General features: G+C 44.4%; 1 protein-coding gene across 25 annotated transcripts in view; it reads right to left on the minus strand.

The window, feature by feature from the left end:
• The window catches only part of LOC135197036 (CD2-associated protein-like), a 434027-nt gene that overhangs the window by 44342 nt on the left and 370526 nt on the right, over nucleotides 1-19159 (minus strand). For all 25 annotated transcript variants that reach the window (XM_064223952.1, XM_064223951.1, XM_064223954.1 and 22 more), the window contains one exon: nucleotides 775-951. In XM_064223952.1, the coding sequence (XP_064080022.1) occupies nucleotides 775-951 (177 nt within the window). The remainder of the gene's footprint in view (nucleotides 1-774; nucleotides 952-19159) is intronic.

Raw genomic sequence — 19159 nt, forward strand, 5'->3', positions numbered from 1 at the left:
GCTGCACATCAGCTTTATACGAGCCACAATAAGGGATTTTGACAAAGGAAAAATCTATTTCTGGGGGAAGACCTGTGTCGCCCAGTGAAATGTTCCTATAGCACTCATTTCTAGGTATAAATAAATGCTAAATATACCAGAGAAAAAGCCATATGGAATGCCAGAGTTACTACCTCTGGCTCTCTCACCCTCAAAGGGTGTTGGTATAGCATTAGGGGCGAGTGGAAGCCACTATCACAGATACTTCACCAAATAGATCTCTCTCTCAAAATCTCTGCAGAGGTGCCGTTACAACGGCTACCTTCCACTCGCTACTACTACTGCCTCTGCCAAGAATCGCCATTCTTTCCATCCGCCGTTACAGGATAATTAAAATAAAGTAACAGGGAATCACAGGCAAAAAATTCCATATATGCAAGCATGAAATAATTCATGAAATGTACGTGTGAAATTACAAACTGAAATTTTAAAAAAACACAAAAGCTATATATTGCAGAGCCTATAACATATTAATTTAAAAAGACATGTTCTGAAATTATTCAAGTGTTCTGCTTATGCAATCAGCACTGTGAAAAAATATACACAATTCTCTTCCATTTAAATTATATTTAACCTCCAGCAATCATATCTTCAAGTTTACCCAAGAAGAATGTTTTTCAAACTTTATATTTCTCAGAAACGTTATCTTTCTTTTATTTTATAATGTAATCATGCACAATAGCAAATATTTACAAGAAGAAAGCAAACTGACTTTTAATAGATAACCGGAAGTACCTTTAAGCGAAGAGCTTGATCTTTGTAGTTTATTCATGGCTGGGTCGCTCTGATCCTTAGATGAGGAGTTGCCGTCATTAGCATCTGCTATTAATGACCCTGTTACAGAAACCTTCTTTTCTGGAGGGGGTGGAGCCTGCACTTTCTTCTCTGGCAGTGGGGGTGGTGGTTCCTTATCTGTCAATAACAACCATGTCAGAAAAGAAAAACTTTCCAAATGTTGTTATTAATTTGTAGTTGTTTTGACATGCAACTGAAACACACATCTAAGACTCATTTAGCTGGTCTAAAGTTCTGGTCAGTAAGGGGATTGTGAAATGTGAAAAAAAAGTAATTTAGTCATAAAAAGCCTTGAAAAGGAATGTAGACTAATTCATAAAATCATTTTATAAATCATAGGACTGTTGATAATTCAAAATAACTTTCACCTGAGAAAAACGGTAAAGTTTTCGTACCAATTCTTAATCGGTTAAATACAGTGCAAAATCTAGAGATAAGAACTCCATGTCAAACTAGTACAGATTTTTTTTTCAGTACAAAAGTAAATGAATATCACAAGTCCTGAAGTCAGCACTTCAATAAAAACATACTTGCTCTTAAAAGGGATTTTGACGAAGGAAAATCTATTTCTGGGCAACGACCTGTGTCGCCCTGTGAAATGGTTCCTTTGATACTATTTCTGAAGAATAAATATTGCTATTCATCCTAGAGAAAAAAGAAACAATATAATGCCAAGATAAATGGCTCGCTCACTTCTTATAGAAGTGTCGGTATAGTAAGGAGCGAGTGGAATCACTACCAGAGGTCCCTTGCCATTTAGCTTCTTCCTTCGACAAAACCCCGAACTACGGAGGAGCCGTGCTACAGCTCCCGGTCTACTACTACCGTGAGCGCCTCCGACGCCTGAGACGTCATTCCTGAAGATAGCCTCCAAGCTTGGGGTAAGCTGGGTGAGGATAATCTAACTACAGGGTGGGGTTTCACAGGGCGACACAGGTCGTTGCCCAGAAATAGATTTTTCCTTCGTCAAAATCCCTTTTCTGGGCTTGACCTGTGTCGGCCTGTGAAATAGTACCAGAGAATGCCAAACACCAAGCTTGAGGAACAGTACAGATAAATTAAGAAGGTAAAGTTAAACACTTGTAAGGTTAATAGTATAATAATCAACTAAAATTACAGTCTTACCCTAAGGGAAGTATAAGCCCTAAAACACGGGTTATCACTTAAAATTAGTTAGCCTAACAACAAACAATAACAATACAGGTTAGGCAAAGACAAGATATAAGTTGATATATACAAAAGAATGGAACTGAATCCGATTAGAATGATGAACAAAAGCAAACTCAAGGTAACCCAATACATGGAGGCGAACTAAACTAAGTAAGGGTGCAATGGGGCAGGTAGAAGGGAAGGCTACAAGAAGTTATAGTAAAAATTAAGAATCAGGAGAAACTGTGTTTCCAGCTGCCCACTGCTGGAAATTTGAGGGCTTCTAAGGGTTTTAGGTAGTGCCGTTTGAAAACTGTCGGAGATTTCCAGCCTGTATACTTCTTAAGATCGTCAAAATTCATGTGTTTGGAAATAATTAAAATAGATGTGGCCACCGCCCTAACATCGTGGGCCCGAGGAAAGGACTCTGGATTGGCCTGTTTAATGAAGTATAAAATTTGTTGCCTGATCCCTTTTAGGGATAAAGTACCACCTCCCATTCCTAATGAACAATGGGCCTGAAGATTTCAGAGTTGTTCTGCTTTAGGTAGGCCTCTTAATGAGTTGACAGGACAAAGGGAAATGTCTTGAGGTAGTGGTAGGATTTTCCACGAGGACCATCTGTCCTGTGGGTCTTCATTTTTGGCTAGAAAATGGCGATCTGGGGATAAGAGGACTTCCCCTGAGGGAGGAACTCAATGTGGCCTGGTTCCCTTGATAAAGCTGACAGTTCTGATATTCTAGCTCCGGAGGCTAAACTTAATAAGAATAGGGTTTTCCTCAGGAGGGATATATAATTGCAAGAGTCATTGTTAATGTCCGAGGCCAGTTTGAGGACATCATTTAAGAACCAAGAGACTGATTTAGGTCTCGTTGATGGTCTTAATCTAGCACAAGCTTTTGGTATGGACGTAAAGTACGAATCCGTAAGGTCTATGCTAAAACCAAATTGGAAGATCTTTTTAAGAGCTGATTTGGTCGTAGTGATAGTGCTTGCTGCTAAGCCTTTCTCAAACAATGATCTGAAGAAAGTTATGGTTAGGTTCGTTGTCATGACTTGAGAATTTGACAACTTAAGGAACTCTGCTAGTTTCTTGACAGATGAATCATATTGTCGGAGAGTAGATTCTCTTTTATCTGATTCCAAGAATGAGATATTCTGGGGATCAATTTCTGCATTCCTCATGGCTGCGAATTTCAGAAAATCCATAAAGTTAGGGTTTTCTGAATTCTTGAGGAAGCGGACACAGTCTGAGTTTGCACTAACTGGGTTAGTTTGGGGTTGGGAATCCGTAGTGGTTGGGAATCCGTAGTGGTCGGAGTCTCAACTCTAGGAGTAGAGGGAACCAATTGCTCTTGGGCCAGTTGGGAGCTACTAGAGCTACTTGGCCTTTGAATGTCCTGAGTTTGTCTAAAACTTTCATGAGAAGGTTCACCGGAGGGAAGAGGTAAATATTCTTCCATTCGTTCCAATCGAGGTATCATTGCATCCGTAGCGTATGCTAGAGGATCGAGGTTGGGTGCCACGTAACAAGGGAGTTTGTGGTTTGACTCCGTGGCGAAGAGGTCTACTTGGAGTCCGGGGACTTGTAGACTGATCCAATTGAATGAACTCCTGTCCAGTGTCCACTCCGATTCCAACGGAGCGGAGCGTGATAGAGCGTCTGCTACTACGTTCTTGACTCCTGCCAGGTGAGTGGCTGACAGGTGCCATTTGTTTTTGCATGCCAGAGAAAAGATGGCTATCATGACATGGTTCAAGTGGCTTGACTTGGATCCGCCCCTGTTGATGCAGTGTACTACTACTGCACTGTCCAGAACTAATTTGAAATGAGAGTTCTTGGGCGGACGGAGTCGTTTTCAGTGTGAGGAATACTGCCATGGCCTCCAGTACATTGATATGTAGCTGGCGGAATGTTAACGACCAAGTTCCTTGAACTTTTTCGTACTGGGAGTATCCTCCCCACCTGTTAGTGAGGCGTCTGTGTGGATCACTAATGATGGAGGGGGAAACTGTAGAGGAATTGCTTTTGAAAGGTTCTTTGTCTCCGTCCAGGGGCGGAGACGTTTCCGTAAGATTGCTGGGATAAAGGCTAGTTTGTCCCGTGATCTGCAATTCGCTCTTGAGCGCCATACTCTGTTTTATATCTTTGAGTTTGGCTCTGAGCAGAACGTCTGTGACTGATGCAAACTGGAGTGAGCCCAGGATCCTCTCCTGGCACCTCCTGGATGTTTGTTGTCGTTTGAGAAATTGTTTTGTAGCTATTGCAATTTCTTTCCTTTTCAACGACGGAATTGATAGTGTGCGCGATTGTAAGTCACTGAAGGCCTAACCACTGGAATCGAGATTCGGTGTTAGTCTGGACTTGGTTTTGTTTATTTGAAAACCTAAATGTTCCAGGAATTTGATCACTCTGACCGTTGCTTTCTTTGCATTCTTTGGGGTTCTTTGCCCAAATAAGCCAATCGTCCAGATAAGCCACTAAACATTATTCCCTGTTTCCTTAGCTCTTGCACTACTGCTTCCGCCAATTTGGTGAAGATCCTGGGGGCTATGTTGAGCCCGAATGGCATTACCTTGAAGGAGTAGGATCTGTTGCCTAGTTTGAAGCCTAGGAATGGACGGAAGTGTCTGGCTATGGGAACATGATAGTAGGCATCTGTAAGATCTATAGAGGTTGTTGTGACGGCCCCACGGGGAAGTAAGGTCCGTACCTGCGAAACGGTCAGCATCCTGAACTTGTCGCAATGAATGAATAAGTTCAGATGGGACAAGTCTAAGATGATTCTTTGGCACGCTGAACAAGCGTCCTTGAAATTTTAAATTGTTGACTCTTGAGACTACTCCTTTGAGAAGGAGGTCTTCGGTATACTCTACCAATTCCGTTGTTGGTGCTTGATAGAATCTGTTGTTGGAGGAGGGCCCTAGCCAACTCCAACCTAGTCCCTTTGTTACTATACTTTGAGCCCAAGGGCTGTACCCCCACCGCTGCGGAAGAGGTACAGCCTCCCTCCTACCTTGGGATTCTCACTGCTGGTTTGCCTGAGGGGCGGCCACCTCTTGCTCCTCGGAAACCTCTTCCCTGTTAGCAAGCCCTGCCGGATCCTCTGAATCGAGAGGCACCTCTTGCTCTACTGCCTCTCGCAAACCTATTGAAAGCCTGAAAGTTCTGGCTTTCATAGTTGGAATTGTAGGCTGGCGAGACAGCAAAGGAAGTGGAGGGTTGAGATTGCTGGGACTGAGGGGTCAGAACAAGGTATTGTTGTTGACCCTTCGACGATGGTTGCCCTTGTGATGCTGGGACTGCCTGAACCAACGTTTGTTGAGAAGGCTGGAAGGGTGAGAGAAACTTCCTTGGTGTCTTCTTGTTCCTTGGGTTAGGAACCAGAAGATTCCTGCCTCCGCTTTGCTACCAGTCCCCTCCCCCACCCTGACTTTGAGGCACTGGTTGACCTTAGAAGCCTCATGAAGGACTTCTGCTACTACTGGTGCTGGAAAGAGGTCCGTTCCCCAAATTGAGGAAGCAATCAGTTTATTCGGTTCATGGCGGATAGTAGCTTCCGCCAGAACGTGCTTCCTACAATTTTCTCCTGGCTATGAGGAAGTCGTAAAAGGTCACAACTGCATGGTGTGCAGCAGACCTTTAGCCAAAACTTTAAATAACGGCTCTTGTTGGTATAAAACAAGAGCCGTTCATCTCCGCCATAGTCATGGAGGAAAGGGATCTCGCGAGCCTAGTCCGGGCGTCGTACTCCATCTGGATGAGAGAGTCCGACAACCTGGGGAGTCTCTCACTAAAGAGAGAGGTGGCACAGTCCGTCTTTAGTTTTCCTACTGAGAAAGTAGGAACTGCCCCTTCGAAGTACGTCTCGGAGCCTGGGACTAAGAGAGAGGTGGGTTCCGTCTCTCGTAGTTGAGGCAGGGGCTCGTCTTTCAGGGCGGCTGAAAGGTTGCTTCCACTACCTTAAGGGTCAGTGGTAGCGGAGTCCCTTCCACCGGAGTAAAAATGGTGAAAGGACTCCTAAAGGCTGTGATGCGGGTGTTTTCACACCCCCATTCTTCCAGACTTCTCATTAGAGTCTGCTGTGCCTGTTCCCTCGGAAGGATCACTGTTTCTTGGGAACCTTGTCCTCTATCATCATCGCTGCTTCCGTTAGTCGGACGTAGCCAATGAATGGTGGTTGAAGGTCTCTGGGGTGGAAACTCGAAGCTCCCACGCCACCTTCGAGTTCCTATGCCTTCGATTGTCAACATTCCGTTGACAAACGGGGCATACGAAGCGATCCTCCAAGGGTTGGCCGCCTTGAATTCCGGCAGTTGGCTGGAATCTGGCATTGGAAGAGGAGAAGGTGGCACAGATAGAGGGGAACCTGCCTGCAATCGAGGTTTGGATCCCGGCGATGGCATTCTCCTGAGCGGCCAGCCGTTCCGCCAGCGATTGGATCGACTGGCCGGAAGACGTAACAGAACTGGAGAGCTGGGAGAGCACCGAGCCGACCTTGTTGTCAACCAAGGCCCCTACGATCACTCCCACCTGCTCCAGAATGTTAGCCGAAAAGGATTCAGGATCAAAAAGAGGGACTTGAGCCCGATCCTTACGTGATCTATGTTTGGGGGACCTCGACGCAGAGGAAGAGGCCTCCCTTGACCTAACTGATCCGGGGTGGTGAGCCGGAGTTATAGTGTCTGTCAGGATGACCGATTTCTTGGGGAGAGACTTTTTTAAGTTTCTCCTCGGTCATCTTAGCCTTGGGGATCACTGAAGTAGCCTTAGGACGGACAGACCGCTGCTCTTCAGTGAAGCCCCGGAAAGAAGTGGAAGTAGAAGGATCAGTAGAAGGTGATGGAGAAAGGGAATTCAGGAAAGGGCCCTGAGAACCCACAGGAGCTGCCCCTACTACACCCTTACCTGTACCCATGGAGTCAATAGCCATGGGTTCAACGTCGAGGTTCATTGCCGCAACGTCTTCTGCAACGTCCTCTGGGAAATCCCCCTCCTGTAGGGAGATCATGACTTGAAGGTCGGCCAGCAAAGGGGAAAAGGGGCGGCCGCTATCGGGTCCACCACTGATCCTTTCTTGGCTCCTGGGAATATTAGGTCCGCCATATCCTGGGTAAGAATGTAGGGGCGGCCCTTAGAATTCCGGCCAAAACCCCCACTACCCAAGCTTTGAGAGTCGACAAAGCTTTCTTCTTTTCTTCATCAGAACCCTGTAAAAAAGGGTCTAGAGTTAGGGAGAGGATAGGGGAGGAATGTCTGTTTGTGTTGAGATTATATGAATATGTGTCTCATATGTGAAAGGTATAATATAACAACAAGTATTCCAGGTGACGATAGAATGAAGAAAGTGCTAAGAAAACTTACTATAGTGAGGCATCTCCTACTAGCAAGTAGCAGGTTTGGCAAGCTTCATGATGCCAAACGATAAAATCCTCCACTTTTCACTGGCACATCCTGCCATGAGAACGGCATACTATATGGCCGCACAGGTCTTGGAGGATGGCACTGCACCCAATCTCCTGGCACAACATCTGTAAGTCAAAGGATACATGAGTACCAATGACAACCTCCGGTGGAATAATATGCAAACTATCCGTGGGGTGCCGGAGTAGGACCGACGGATAGAGATCTACGTATGAATATTACATAGAAAAATTACGAGGGGGGAAGAAAGTCTCTGCCTCCGCCTAAGCTCACTTGTCATATGACTAAAAATAGACTCCGAGTTAATTAATATTGAGTGAGCAATGTCAAACTTCTAACGAAGCAAGGGATAGTACGAGAGGCGGAAATAAAAAACCCCCAAAAAACCCCCCGGAGTAACGCAAAAGATTCTAAACATTAAATAACACAAAATAAAACAAAATAAAAACCCCTTATATCAGTAAGTGCTCGTGTGAACTATCCTAAGTGGATAGGAAACCCAGTGGTTCCCTCCCCCCTCTCTATGTTTCGGTAGCGGCGGATAGACACCTCGCCGGACTGAACTGAGGGGGAAAGAGTAGGGAAGAATGTGGGGTAGGGGAGCCCTCCCCTGACGGCCAGTTAAGGACGGAGAAGAAGGGGGGAGGAGGTCCCGAGCCCCGAGGCACGTGACGAGTGAGAGTACCAGTAGGGGAGGGGAGATCCCCACCAGTCCCGTGAGTCACCCCCTCTCATGCAGACTCGGACGCTAGCTGTGAGAAACGAGTCATCACCCATCGACGTGGATGGCAATGTATGGAGGGGGGGGAATGGGGGACGGGAGGGGGACCCCGTAACCGGGTGGCTCACCGTGATAAAAACGGTGGTCTTCCCAGCCAGGTGAAAGATACGAGGTGGGAAGAACCGTCGGAACAACATCAATATCACTGATATAAATAGGATTATTTATAATAATCAATCAAATAAAATTAAAGCGATATCTTAAAGCTAGACTAACACGGGGAACACGAAGCTAAGCAAACAGAAAATTAGGTTAATCGCCGATCCGAAGAAAGGGGTATGTTAGCCTAATTTAACCTCTAGTTTCAAGAAAAACGGGGGGCAGGCTAATCACCAATTCTGACAATTGGGGTATGAAAGCCTTAACTTTAACGGTAAAATAAATTATAACAGGGAAAGCTAATCTCCATACCGAAGCATGGTGTATGTTAGCCAAAACCTAGTACCTATAATATTTATTAAAGGTAATCAGGAACTAGAGAAAGGAAAAGAGAGAACATCAGAATAATTAAGATGATATGACTCTCAATCGTGACTGATAAAACTCCTAACAATGTAAGGCGTAGCTAGACTAAGGTCCGAAACGTGCGGTCGGAGCGTGCCCCGTGGAGGCCTAACTAAAAAACTAACTGCATAAAGATATAGAGACTATGTATAAGTAACCATATCTAAAGTACTGAGAAAAAGGGAAATCTCTAACGGTATGGAAGACCGAAAGAGATAACCCGTACCGCCATGCGGTCGAGGGGCATACCGGCCGATAAGGCTCCGAATATGTATAAAACACGAAGATCATCATAAAATGAGATCAGTAACCCCAAACAGTACTTAACTTAGAAGCAGAAGTTGAAGACATCTTGAAAATAAATCCAAATAAATCCAAATAGAGCGAAACACAGCACCGAAAAAATTTTAACGTTTGGTGTAACGCGCGCTATCGAAGGAATGACGTCTCAGGCGTCGGAGGCGCTCACGGTAGTAGTAGACCGGGAGCTGTAGCACGGCTCCTCCGTAGTTCGGGGTTTTGTCGAAGGAAGAAGCTAAATGGCAAAGGGCCACCTCTGTAGTGATTCCACTCGCTCCTTACTATACCGACACTTCTATAAGAAGTGAGCGAGACCATTTAATCTTGGCATTATATTGTTTCTTTTTTCTCTAGGATGAATAGCAATATTTATTCTTCAGAAATAGTATCAAAGGAACCATTTCACAGGCCGACACAGGTCAAGCCCAGAAAAGGACATATGAAATCCATCATATTTTTTCATAGCCTCTAATAACTCCAAATACAGTTGTTTAGTGTACAATATAACTTTCCTAAACCTGGCAATACTTCAAGTACAGGTTTCCAAAAACAAATTTACCTTCAATGAGTAATTTTTGTACTGCTACGCTCGCACAAATATATGATATTAATTTACAAATTGTTTACTACATATAGTTAATAGCATTGCAGTGAATATACCACAAAATCCTTGTTTTCAAGTAGATAATTTGTAGTCGCTGAAAACAATAACTGGTGTAGAAGCTAAAAACCACATTTCATAATAAGGCAGTCCCCAGTTAATGGCAGGGGGTTCGGTTATTGGCTGAGTGCTAGTAACTGAAAATCGCTGTTAACTGAATATACTGTAAATGGCATGTACAATGCTGAAAGTGCCTATGACCCATTTAAGGGTGCCATTAACTAGTTAACAGCGACGTTAAGCAGTTTATCAGCACTGATAAACTGCCTAATGGCACCAAAACTCTGGTTAACTCCGTCGTTAGCCAAGCGCTGTAAAACAGAAATGCTGTTAACCAATGCTGTCGTTAACCGGGGGACTCCCCTACTGAAATAGGTTAATCTTAACAAACTTATGGTGTCTCCATCAGTGGGATTACCCCACTTTATAAAAATACATAGTAAAATCAATATAGACTTAGAAGGATTTTGGAATAACAACATCTAGGTTTCAGTAATCCATTAATTCTGTTTCTAGTTTGATATACATATATCAGTTATTGTATTTCCCAGTGTCAAAGAAAAAGATCCTTAATTTTGACTAAAATTTTTTAAAGTACTTCAATAAGTAAATCAAAATATTTGGTCACAGCACTTTTACAGGTTAACAGATTTTTAAAATTTAGTATGCTGTATATCATTCGACTGCCTCAATGCATTAAAATAACCATGGCCTTGGCTGGTACAGCATATAGATTATTGTAGCTTTTCATTTCACTTAGTATCTTAAAAATACCTTGTTTTGGGATTTTTCAGGTTCACTGATTTTATTAACAAGTTTCTCTGAAGCTGACATACCAGCAAACTGAAAAACTTGATAGATTACCAAGTACACAAAAGTTAATTTGCTTGGCCAACAGCTCGTGCAGTGTTTCAAGATTCCGAGTATTGAATCCTAGCTTATGCAGCAGTTTATAGCATTCAGCATACAGTAATTGATATAAATTATCATAGTAACAGCTTAACAACCGAGTCCTGGAAATAGTTTTGTAGTTTCTAAAAGGCACAAATCACTATGCTAGAATGAACTATCACAGAACAGGAGCCCAATGAGAGCCAGTACTTTTAGGGAACTGCATTATTATAAGATTCAGGCAGCAAGTCTTGTCAGAAGTTTTTTTTTTTTTCTTTAAAGGAAGATAGTTTTCCTTTCAAAGATCCTATTGAAAGAATAGTTTTAATTTTCATAATCTTTATCCCAAAAATCTGTCATTCTGCTTTCTTTAGTTGTTCCACTACAAAATATATTTTATCATAATTCAAGGAAGAATAAATACATGTAAATGTTGGAAAACTGTAGTACTATAAAATACTGTACCTACATTAAAGAAGTGTTATACATACAAAACTTAATTCTCCATAAACTGCACTAAGTGTACTGTAATGTAATGAGAAATTATACATTACTACTGGCCAACTTTCATGGCCAATATTTGCTTCAACAATATACTCGCAACGCAGTAACATCTCTTTAAATATGTAAGAGTAAACACACTAAAAACAGGACTCACAAAACCTCCATATGACCTATATAAACTTCCACATTCATTGCACTTCTTTTGGTATATATTCTGTCAAAAGTTCTTAATAAATAATTTATCTCACCTTTCACACATTTTCTACACTAAAAATCTGGATTGCCCAAAAGACACTTATATTAATACAAAAGCTACCATCACAGACTGTCCATGGTACTGCAAGGACCACTAGCCACCTTCACGCTACTGATAACATATCTAATCAATAATACAGGGAAGAAGAGACAATCCCCCTTTTTTAAACCAATCTTTACACGTTTCTTTTTTAAGGCATAACTATTTTACATCTACAAGATAGTAATGGTTTGCCACAAGGTGATGCCTATTGTCAGTGTGATAATAAGCATTAAAAGAAAAACAAGCACAGAAACAACTTTCATGTTACCTTAGGAGGAAGGAATGTTAAGATGTAGAAGAGATAACACATTTAATCTCATTTTTGTTGTTAAGAGCTAAAAAATGGAAAAAAAAACTTGTACATCTAGAAAACAAGTGTATAGACATACTTAAGGATTAACAAATACAGTGCATTCTTGCAAAAGAGGAAGGAATAATTCACTACGATATTCATACATCCTCAAGCACAGAATTATGCAGTATTCTCTTAATACTCTGAAAAGTACCATAATGTTAACAATGTATTGTTTCCTCACCCGTTAGACTTCACATTTAATACATCACTGGCATCTTTACAGATGACTGACATTCCATTAATAATATCTAATCTCTTTAGATTTCCTCAAGGTGCTGAGACAAATCAACATGAGGAGTGAATTCTAAAGAATGCCAGTATTTTCTTCAAGCTTTCTAAGCATTTTTTCTTTTATTTTTGTGTGAATTACTTGTAATTGAAATACAAGATTTAATTTCTAGTAATCCTTGTTACACACGTGGATGAGGGATGGGGGGAAAGTACCTATTGTGTTTTGTAAGACGCACTTCCAGTCTTCAGCTTTTCATCTATTCCCTTTACTCTCTCTACTCTTAGCTGTCCACTTTCTTCAACTCCCCTACTCACTCAGGACAGAATATATGTACGTATAGAATTTAGGCCTGACGCCAAGCACTGGGACCTATGAGGTCATTCAGTGCTGAAATGGAAATCGACAGTAAAAAGATTTGAGAGGTGTAATAGCAGTAAAATCTAACGGTTGCACTATGAATCAGTTGTCCTTAGGAGAGGGTGGAAGTCAGATGGAAGACACAATATGAATAGAGGTACAGAGACAGGAATGAAATGGGTTGCAGCAACAGGTCAAAGGGACACCACAAAGAACCTTTAGTAATGCCTACAGTGCACCTCATGAAGTGTACTGATGGCACTACCAACCCCATGGGGGATCCTATTCACTTAGGATCAAACCTATCAGGCTAAGTTATATGAGTGTTATAATTACGACTTGATGATCTAAGCAACTTGGCACTTTATTTTAGTATGGAATACATTTGAAAAATGATATTGTTAAGATACAATAAAGTTTTGTACATACTTACCTGGCAGATATATACTTAGCTATAGACTCGGTCGTCCCGACAGAATTTCAAAACTCGCGGCACACGCGACAGGTAGGTCAGGTGATCCACCATTCCCGCCGCTGGGTGGCGGGGTCTGGAACTATTCCCGTTTTCTAAGCCATAATTTCTCTTCCACCTGTCTCCTGAGGGGAGGCTGGGTGGGCCATTAATCGTATATATCTGCCAGGTAAGTATGTACAAAACTTTATTGTATCTTAACAATATCATTTTGTACAAGTAACTTACCCAGCAGATATATACTTAGCTGATTGGCACCTTGGTGCGGGCAGAGACAGCTAAAAAAAACAAAATAATACTTAAACTAAATACATTAAAAAACAGGGAAAAAACAACCTATGTTCTTGGATAACATAATCCATAGTTCCTACCTTATTGGGCTGAAGACTTCATGACTACTGTCGATGAGTCTGCTTGCCTCAAGAGTTTCAACGAGGAATGAACCTATGGTTGAATAACTCTTTGGATCGTGTCAATGGGGGCTAGCCCGCTTACGCGACAGAGCCTATACTGGATCGTACCAATGGGGGCTGACCCACTTACATGGTAGAGCCTTGACCTTTTGTCATATCAATGGAGACTCGCCCTCTTACATGACAGAGTTAAGGTTATTAAACAAATCACAAAGAGCACTGAAGCCAATCCCGATCACCTGACCATGTTAGTATTGTTACAATCTATGAATTGTAAGAGGGTCCCTATTCCCTCTGACAATTAACCAATAAAAACAACCACCAATAAACAGTAAATTAAGCCTTAAACTAAATAGGAAGGATTAGCCTCAGCCCCTTCTCCCAGCACTGAATTCGCCGAAACATACGCTCCCAGAGCAAAGCACTTTTCTTTTCGTACGAAATTTTAACGTCTCTTTAGGTAATTCGAGGCGAACACCGAATTACATCTCCAAAATGTCGACTCTATAAGAGCCTGAAGCGACCATGTTTTGTGAAATGCCATAGACGTAGCTATGGCTCTCACTTCATGAGCTCTCACTCTGAGAACCTTGAGATGCTCTTCTTCGCACTTAAGGTGAGCTTCCCTTATTACATCTTTTATGAAGTATGTAAGGGCGTTCTTAGAAATTGCTCTTTTCGGATCTCATACAGAGCACCAAAGACTTTCTTCTGTACCTTTCAGCAACTTCTTCTCCAGGTAGAACTTGAATGCCCTGACTGGACACAAAGTCCTTTCTAGTTCTCTCCCTGTTAATGAAGATAGCCCTTTTATCTCAAAGCTTCTTGGCCAAGGCTTTGAGGGATTTTCATTTTTCGCTAGAAAAAATGGTTTAAAGGAGCAAATCGCTGAATCCTTCTTAAACCCCACTTTACCTTCCAAAGCTTGCAACTCGCTAATTCTCTTGGCTGTTGCTAACGCAAAAAGGAACAATGACTTTCTCGTTAAGTCTCTAAACGAAGCTGCGTGAGACGGTACAAATTTTTCCGACATTAGGAACTTGAGGACCACATCCAAGTTCCAGCTAGGCTTCTTGATTACATGTTCTTTCGTGGTCTCAAAAGACCTTATAAGGTCATTAAGATCTTTATTATTTGTCAGATCTATTCCTCTATGTCGAAAAACTGAGGCCAGCATACTTCTGTAACCCTTCACTGTTGAAACTGCCAGGTTACAGTCTTTTCTCAAATATAGGAGAAAATCTGCGATTTCAGTTACAGAGGTACAGGAGGAGGATATTTTCTTTCCCTTACACCATCTTCTAAACAACTCCCACTTCGACTGATATACTTTAGAAGTGGAGACTCTTCTGGCTCTTGCAATAGCCTTCGCCACTTCTCGTGAAAAGCCCCTTGCTCTGACAAGTCCTTCGACAGTCTGAAGGCGGTCAGACTTAGAGCGGGGAGGTTTTTGTGAAACCTGTCGAAGTGGGGTTGTTTGAGAAGATCGTTCCTTAGTGGAAGCGATCTTGGAAAATCCACTAACCACTCCAGCACCTCTGTGAACCAATCGAGAGCCGGCCAGAAGGGAGCGATGAGGGTCATTCTTGTTCCTTCCGAGCAAGCGAACTTCCTCAATACTTCTCCTACTATCTTGAAAGGAGGGAAGGCGTATGCGTCCAAGCCCGTCCAATCTAGCAGAAAGCTGTCTACTGCTACTGCTTGAGGATCCGAGATCGGGGAGCAATAGGTTTCTAATCTGTGATTCTTGTTGGTCGCGAACAGGTCTATATTGGGCCTTCCCCACAGATGCCAAAGTTGTTGGCAAATCTGAGGATTGAGAGTCCATTCCGTGGGTAGGACTTGTTCTTTTCTGCTTAACAGATCTGCCCGGACATTTTTCTCTCCCTGCACAAACCTTGTGAGGAGAGAGATCTTCCTTTCTTGTGCCCAAATCAGCAGATCCTTTGCTGATTCGTACAGGGAAAAGGAATGCGTCCCCCCTTGTTTCTTTATATAAGCGAGGGCTGTAGTGTTGTCCGAGTGAATCTGAATCCCCAGACCTGAGACCTGTTCCTCGAAATGAACCAAAGCTAGATGAATGGCTGTTAGCTCTTTCTTGTTTATGTGCCAGGACACTTGTTCTCCTTCCCAAGTGCCTGACACTTCTTGCGAACCTAGGGTCGCTCCCCACCCTGAATCTGAGGCGTCTGCAAACAACGCTAGGTGAGGGTTCTGTAAGCGAAGGGAGATTCCCTTGCTTAGTTTCTGTGGATCTAACCACATACGGATATTCTCCTTGATCCCTTTCGAGATTGGAAATGTATCTCCTAGATTGTTGGACTTCCAATCCCACTTCTCCTTCAGATAAAATTGAAGGGGTCGTAGGTGAAGTCTTCCTAAGGAAACTAACTGTTCCCATCGAGGAAGTGGGTTCCCCACCAGTAAGCTCATTCCATTCCCTCGCAGAACAATGTTCTTTCCTTAAGAAGACTGACACCTTTTCTAAGCAGTGTTCTCTCCTTTCCTGCGAAGGATACGCTAGAAAATCCCGAGAATCCATCTGAATCCCCAGATAGACAATACTCTGCTGGGGAGTCAGCATGGATTTCTCGTGATTTACTAAAAGTCCTAAGGACTTTGTCAACTTTAGTGTAATAGGTCCTCCAGACATTTTTTCTCCGATTGGGCTCTTATTAGCCAATCGTCCAGATATAACGAGATCCTGATCCCTTCCAGATGTAGCCAATAAGCTACATTCTTCATGATGTCCGTAAAGACTTGAGGGGCAGTCGAAAGTCCGAAGCACATCGCTCGGAACTGGAACACTTTCCCTTGGAACATGAACCTCAGATACTTCCTTGCTGCCGGATGAATTGGCACATGGAAATACGCATCCTGAAGGTCCAGGGACACCATCCAGTCCCCTGGACGAAGAGCAGATAGAACAGAGGAAGACGTCTCCATTGAAAATTTCTTCTTCAATACAAAGAAATTCAGGGCACTGACGTCTAGAACCGGTCTCCATCCCCCCGATGCTTTCGGTACCCATGGAATAGCCGATTGTAGAATCCTGGAGACTGGAGATCTTGAACCAGTTCTACCGCTTCCTTGGAAATCATCTGTTCCACTGCTTGCAACATAGCAAGCTTTCGGACCGGATCCGAGTATCTTGCGGTCAACTCCCTTGGAGTTGTCGTCAAGGGAGGATTTTCCCTGAAGGGGATCAAGTATCCTTTTTTCAGGATAGAGAGGGACCAGGAGTCCGCTCCCTTCTGCGCCCAGACTTTGGCAAAGTGGAGTAGCCTGGCGCCTACTTTCGTCTGGAGGACTTCCTGCTCATCTAGACTTCCCGAAGGACCTTCTAGATGGTCTACTCCTTCTCTCTGGTCTGCGACCTCTAAGAGGGGCTCTAGAAGAGGAGGCACCTCGAAAGGGCTGAACAAAAGAGGGTCTCTCTTTTTTTCTCTATAGGCACTGCCGGCCTAAACTTCTTGGCTGAGTGCGTGAGGAGATCCTGAGTTGCCTTCTCCGTAAGAGATTTAGAAACCTCTCTAACAGTCTCTTGTGGAAAAAGGTGCGGGGATAACGGTGCAAAAAGAAGAGATGTCCTTTGCAAAGGTGATACTGCTCTTGCTAAGAAAGAGCTAAAGACAGATCTCTTCTTTAATACTCCCGTTCCAAAAAGAGAGGCAACTTCCACAAAACCGTCCATGACCGCTCGTCCAGGCAAGCCAGGACGCTCGAAAGTTCCTCCATGGAAACAAAGTCAGTGTCCTGAGCTCTCTTCGCTAACGCTCCCAAAGCCCAGTCCATAAAGTTGAAGACTTCTAGGGTTTTAAATAGGCCATTTAGAAGGTGGTCTAGCTCACACATGCCCCAAGTCGCCTTAGCAGACAGCAACGACTTCCTCCTAGAAGAGTCCACTAAGGAAGCAAAATCCGCATCTGCGGAAGAAGGCAGACCTAACCCCATAGGTTCTTTGGTCTCGTACCACCTTCCTGGTTTGCCTGTTAACTTGGAAGGAGGGCAGGAAAAAACTGTCTTGCCCGCTTCCCTTCTGGAAGTCAACCACTCTGAAAAAGTCTTTAATGCCTTTTTCATACAAAGAGCGGGGCGCATCTTGACGAAGGAAGACGACTTGAGAGCTTTAGTGCTGGACATCAACGATCCTGGTGAAGGAGGGTCCGCAGGATGAAGGGAGTCTCCGAACTCCTTTAGCAGCAAAAGAGAAAGTCTCTTGTAGTCAGAAACTGCTACATCTACTGGCTCTTCGTCTTCCGATACCTGGTCCAACTGATCCACAGAAGGAGATCGTTTTGGAGTGATCTGGCTCTTCCCGGGAGAAGAACTCCTTTCCCGAGAAGGGGAGCGCGGAACATTAGCACTTCTATACGAAGAGTGAGGCTCCTGCCTGTCGGAAACACTCTTGTGCCTACTAGACTCTTGTTGTCTAGGTTCGTCAGGTTCGTGGCGCTTGCTAAGCTCCTGGCGTCCTGATTCAGGGCGCTTGAAAAGATCCCCGCATCCTGATTCCTGACGCTTAACAGGCTCTTGGCGCCCTAACACTTGACGCCTAACGTACTCCTGGCGTCCTGCCTTCTGGCGTCCTGACTCCTGGCGTCCTGACTCCTGGCGCCCTGACTCCTGGCGCCCTGACTCCTGGCGCCCTGACTCCTGGCGCCCTGACTCCTGGCGCCCTGACTCCTGGCGCCCTGACTCCTGGCGCCCTGACTCCTGGCGCCCTGACTCCTGGCGCCCTGACCTCCTGGCGCCCTGACTCCTGGCTCCCTGACTCCTGGCGCCCTGACTCCTGGCGCCCTGACTCCTGGCGCCTGACTCCTGGCGCCCTGACTCCTGGCGCCCTGACTCCTGGCGCCCTGACTCCTGGCGCCCTGACTCCTGGCGCCCTGACTCCTGCCTTCTAGCAGAATCCTGACGTCCTGAATCCTGTGTTCTAAGAGGCTCTTGACGCCCTTTCTTGCGTCTTGCTGCCTCTTTGCGCCTGTCTGGCTCCTGGTCCTGCAGACCCAAGGGATCCTGATACCTAAATCGGTTTTCCGGTTCCTTGCACCTAAACCGATCGAGACTTCTGCTCGATTCGCGACGTCTCAGAGGGCGCTTCGGGGAAGACAGCCTATAGGGCGAAAGGGCTCTTCTCTCAGGAGAACAACTCCTATCAGACGAGTCTCTCGACGAAGGCGATAAACGCCCTGGAGATCGTGAGGGTTCTCTCCTATACGAAGCGGGGCGCTTAGCGGAACTCTTAACAGGGAGCGAGACATCCTTCCTCCTTGTAGAGTCCTTAGCAAAAGAGCCTACGAGAGAAGCTAACTGCTCTTGCAGATTAACCAAAAACTTCTTCGTAGGATCCTGAAGAGAAGGCTCCTCTTGTCTAGTCTTCTTAGGTCCCGAAGGCCAATCCTCGGGAAAACGCTCTGGGCTGGAGTCAGCCGCGTCTCCTTTAGGCGCCTTCCAGGCTCTCTTCAAAGGGCGCGAAAGAGAGGCCGAACTCCATCCTCGTTTAGGAGAGGAAGAGTCTGAGGCCGAAAAACACTCCTTTAGGACGCCTTTTCTGCGGCAATCCGAGGCAGCCTGGGACTTAACAACAGGATCTGCCGAAGGGACGCCTGACCGTTGGGGATGTTCTGCATCCTCCCTGCGGCTTTCGACATTCCTCCTCCCCTGGTCCTGGGAGTGGAAGCGGTCTAGGCCTAGGAGCAATGAGGAACCGGTCAGACGCCCCCCTCCCACTGCACTGGGGACACTGCACAAGTCACTATCACCACTCTTACCTTGGTTTAGAGCTCGTAGCTGAGCTTGAAGTTTCTTAATTGAAGCTTTTACATTTTCCCTCTCTGACGAAGAATCTTTGGATTCAGAACAGGGAGAAGCAGCTGAGGCTAAGGGAAAATTGTTAGAAGGAGAGTTAATTTCTTGTTCTAAGGAGCAAGATCTACTAGATGACCTAGCTGAAGCCTTTCTCACTCTATCTCTCTCAAG

This window comes from Macrobrachium nipponense, chromosome 18 (genome assembly GCF_015104395.2).
Source record: "Macrobrachium nipponense isolate FS-2020 chromosome 18, ASM1510439v2, whole genome shotgun sequence".
Lineage (NCBI taxonomy): Eukaryota > Metazoa > Arthropoda > Malacostraca > Decapoda > Palaemonidae > Macrobrachium > Macrobrachium nipponense.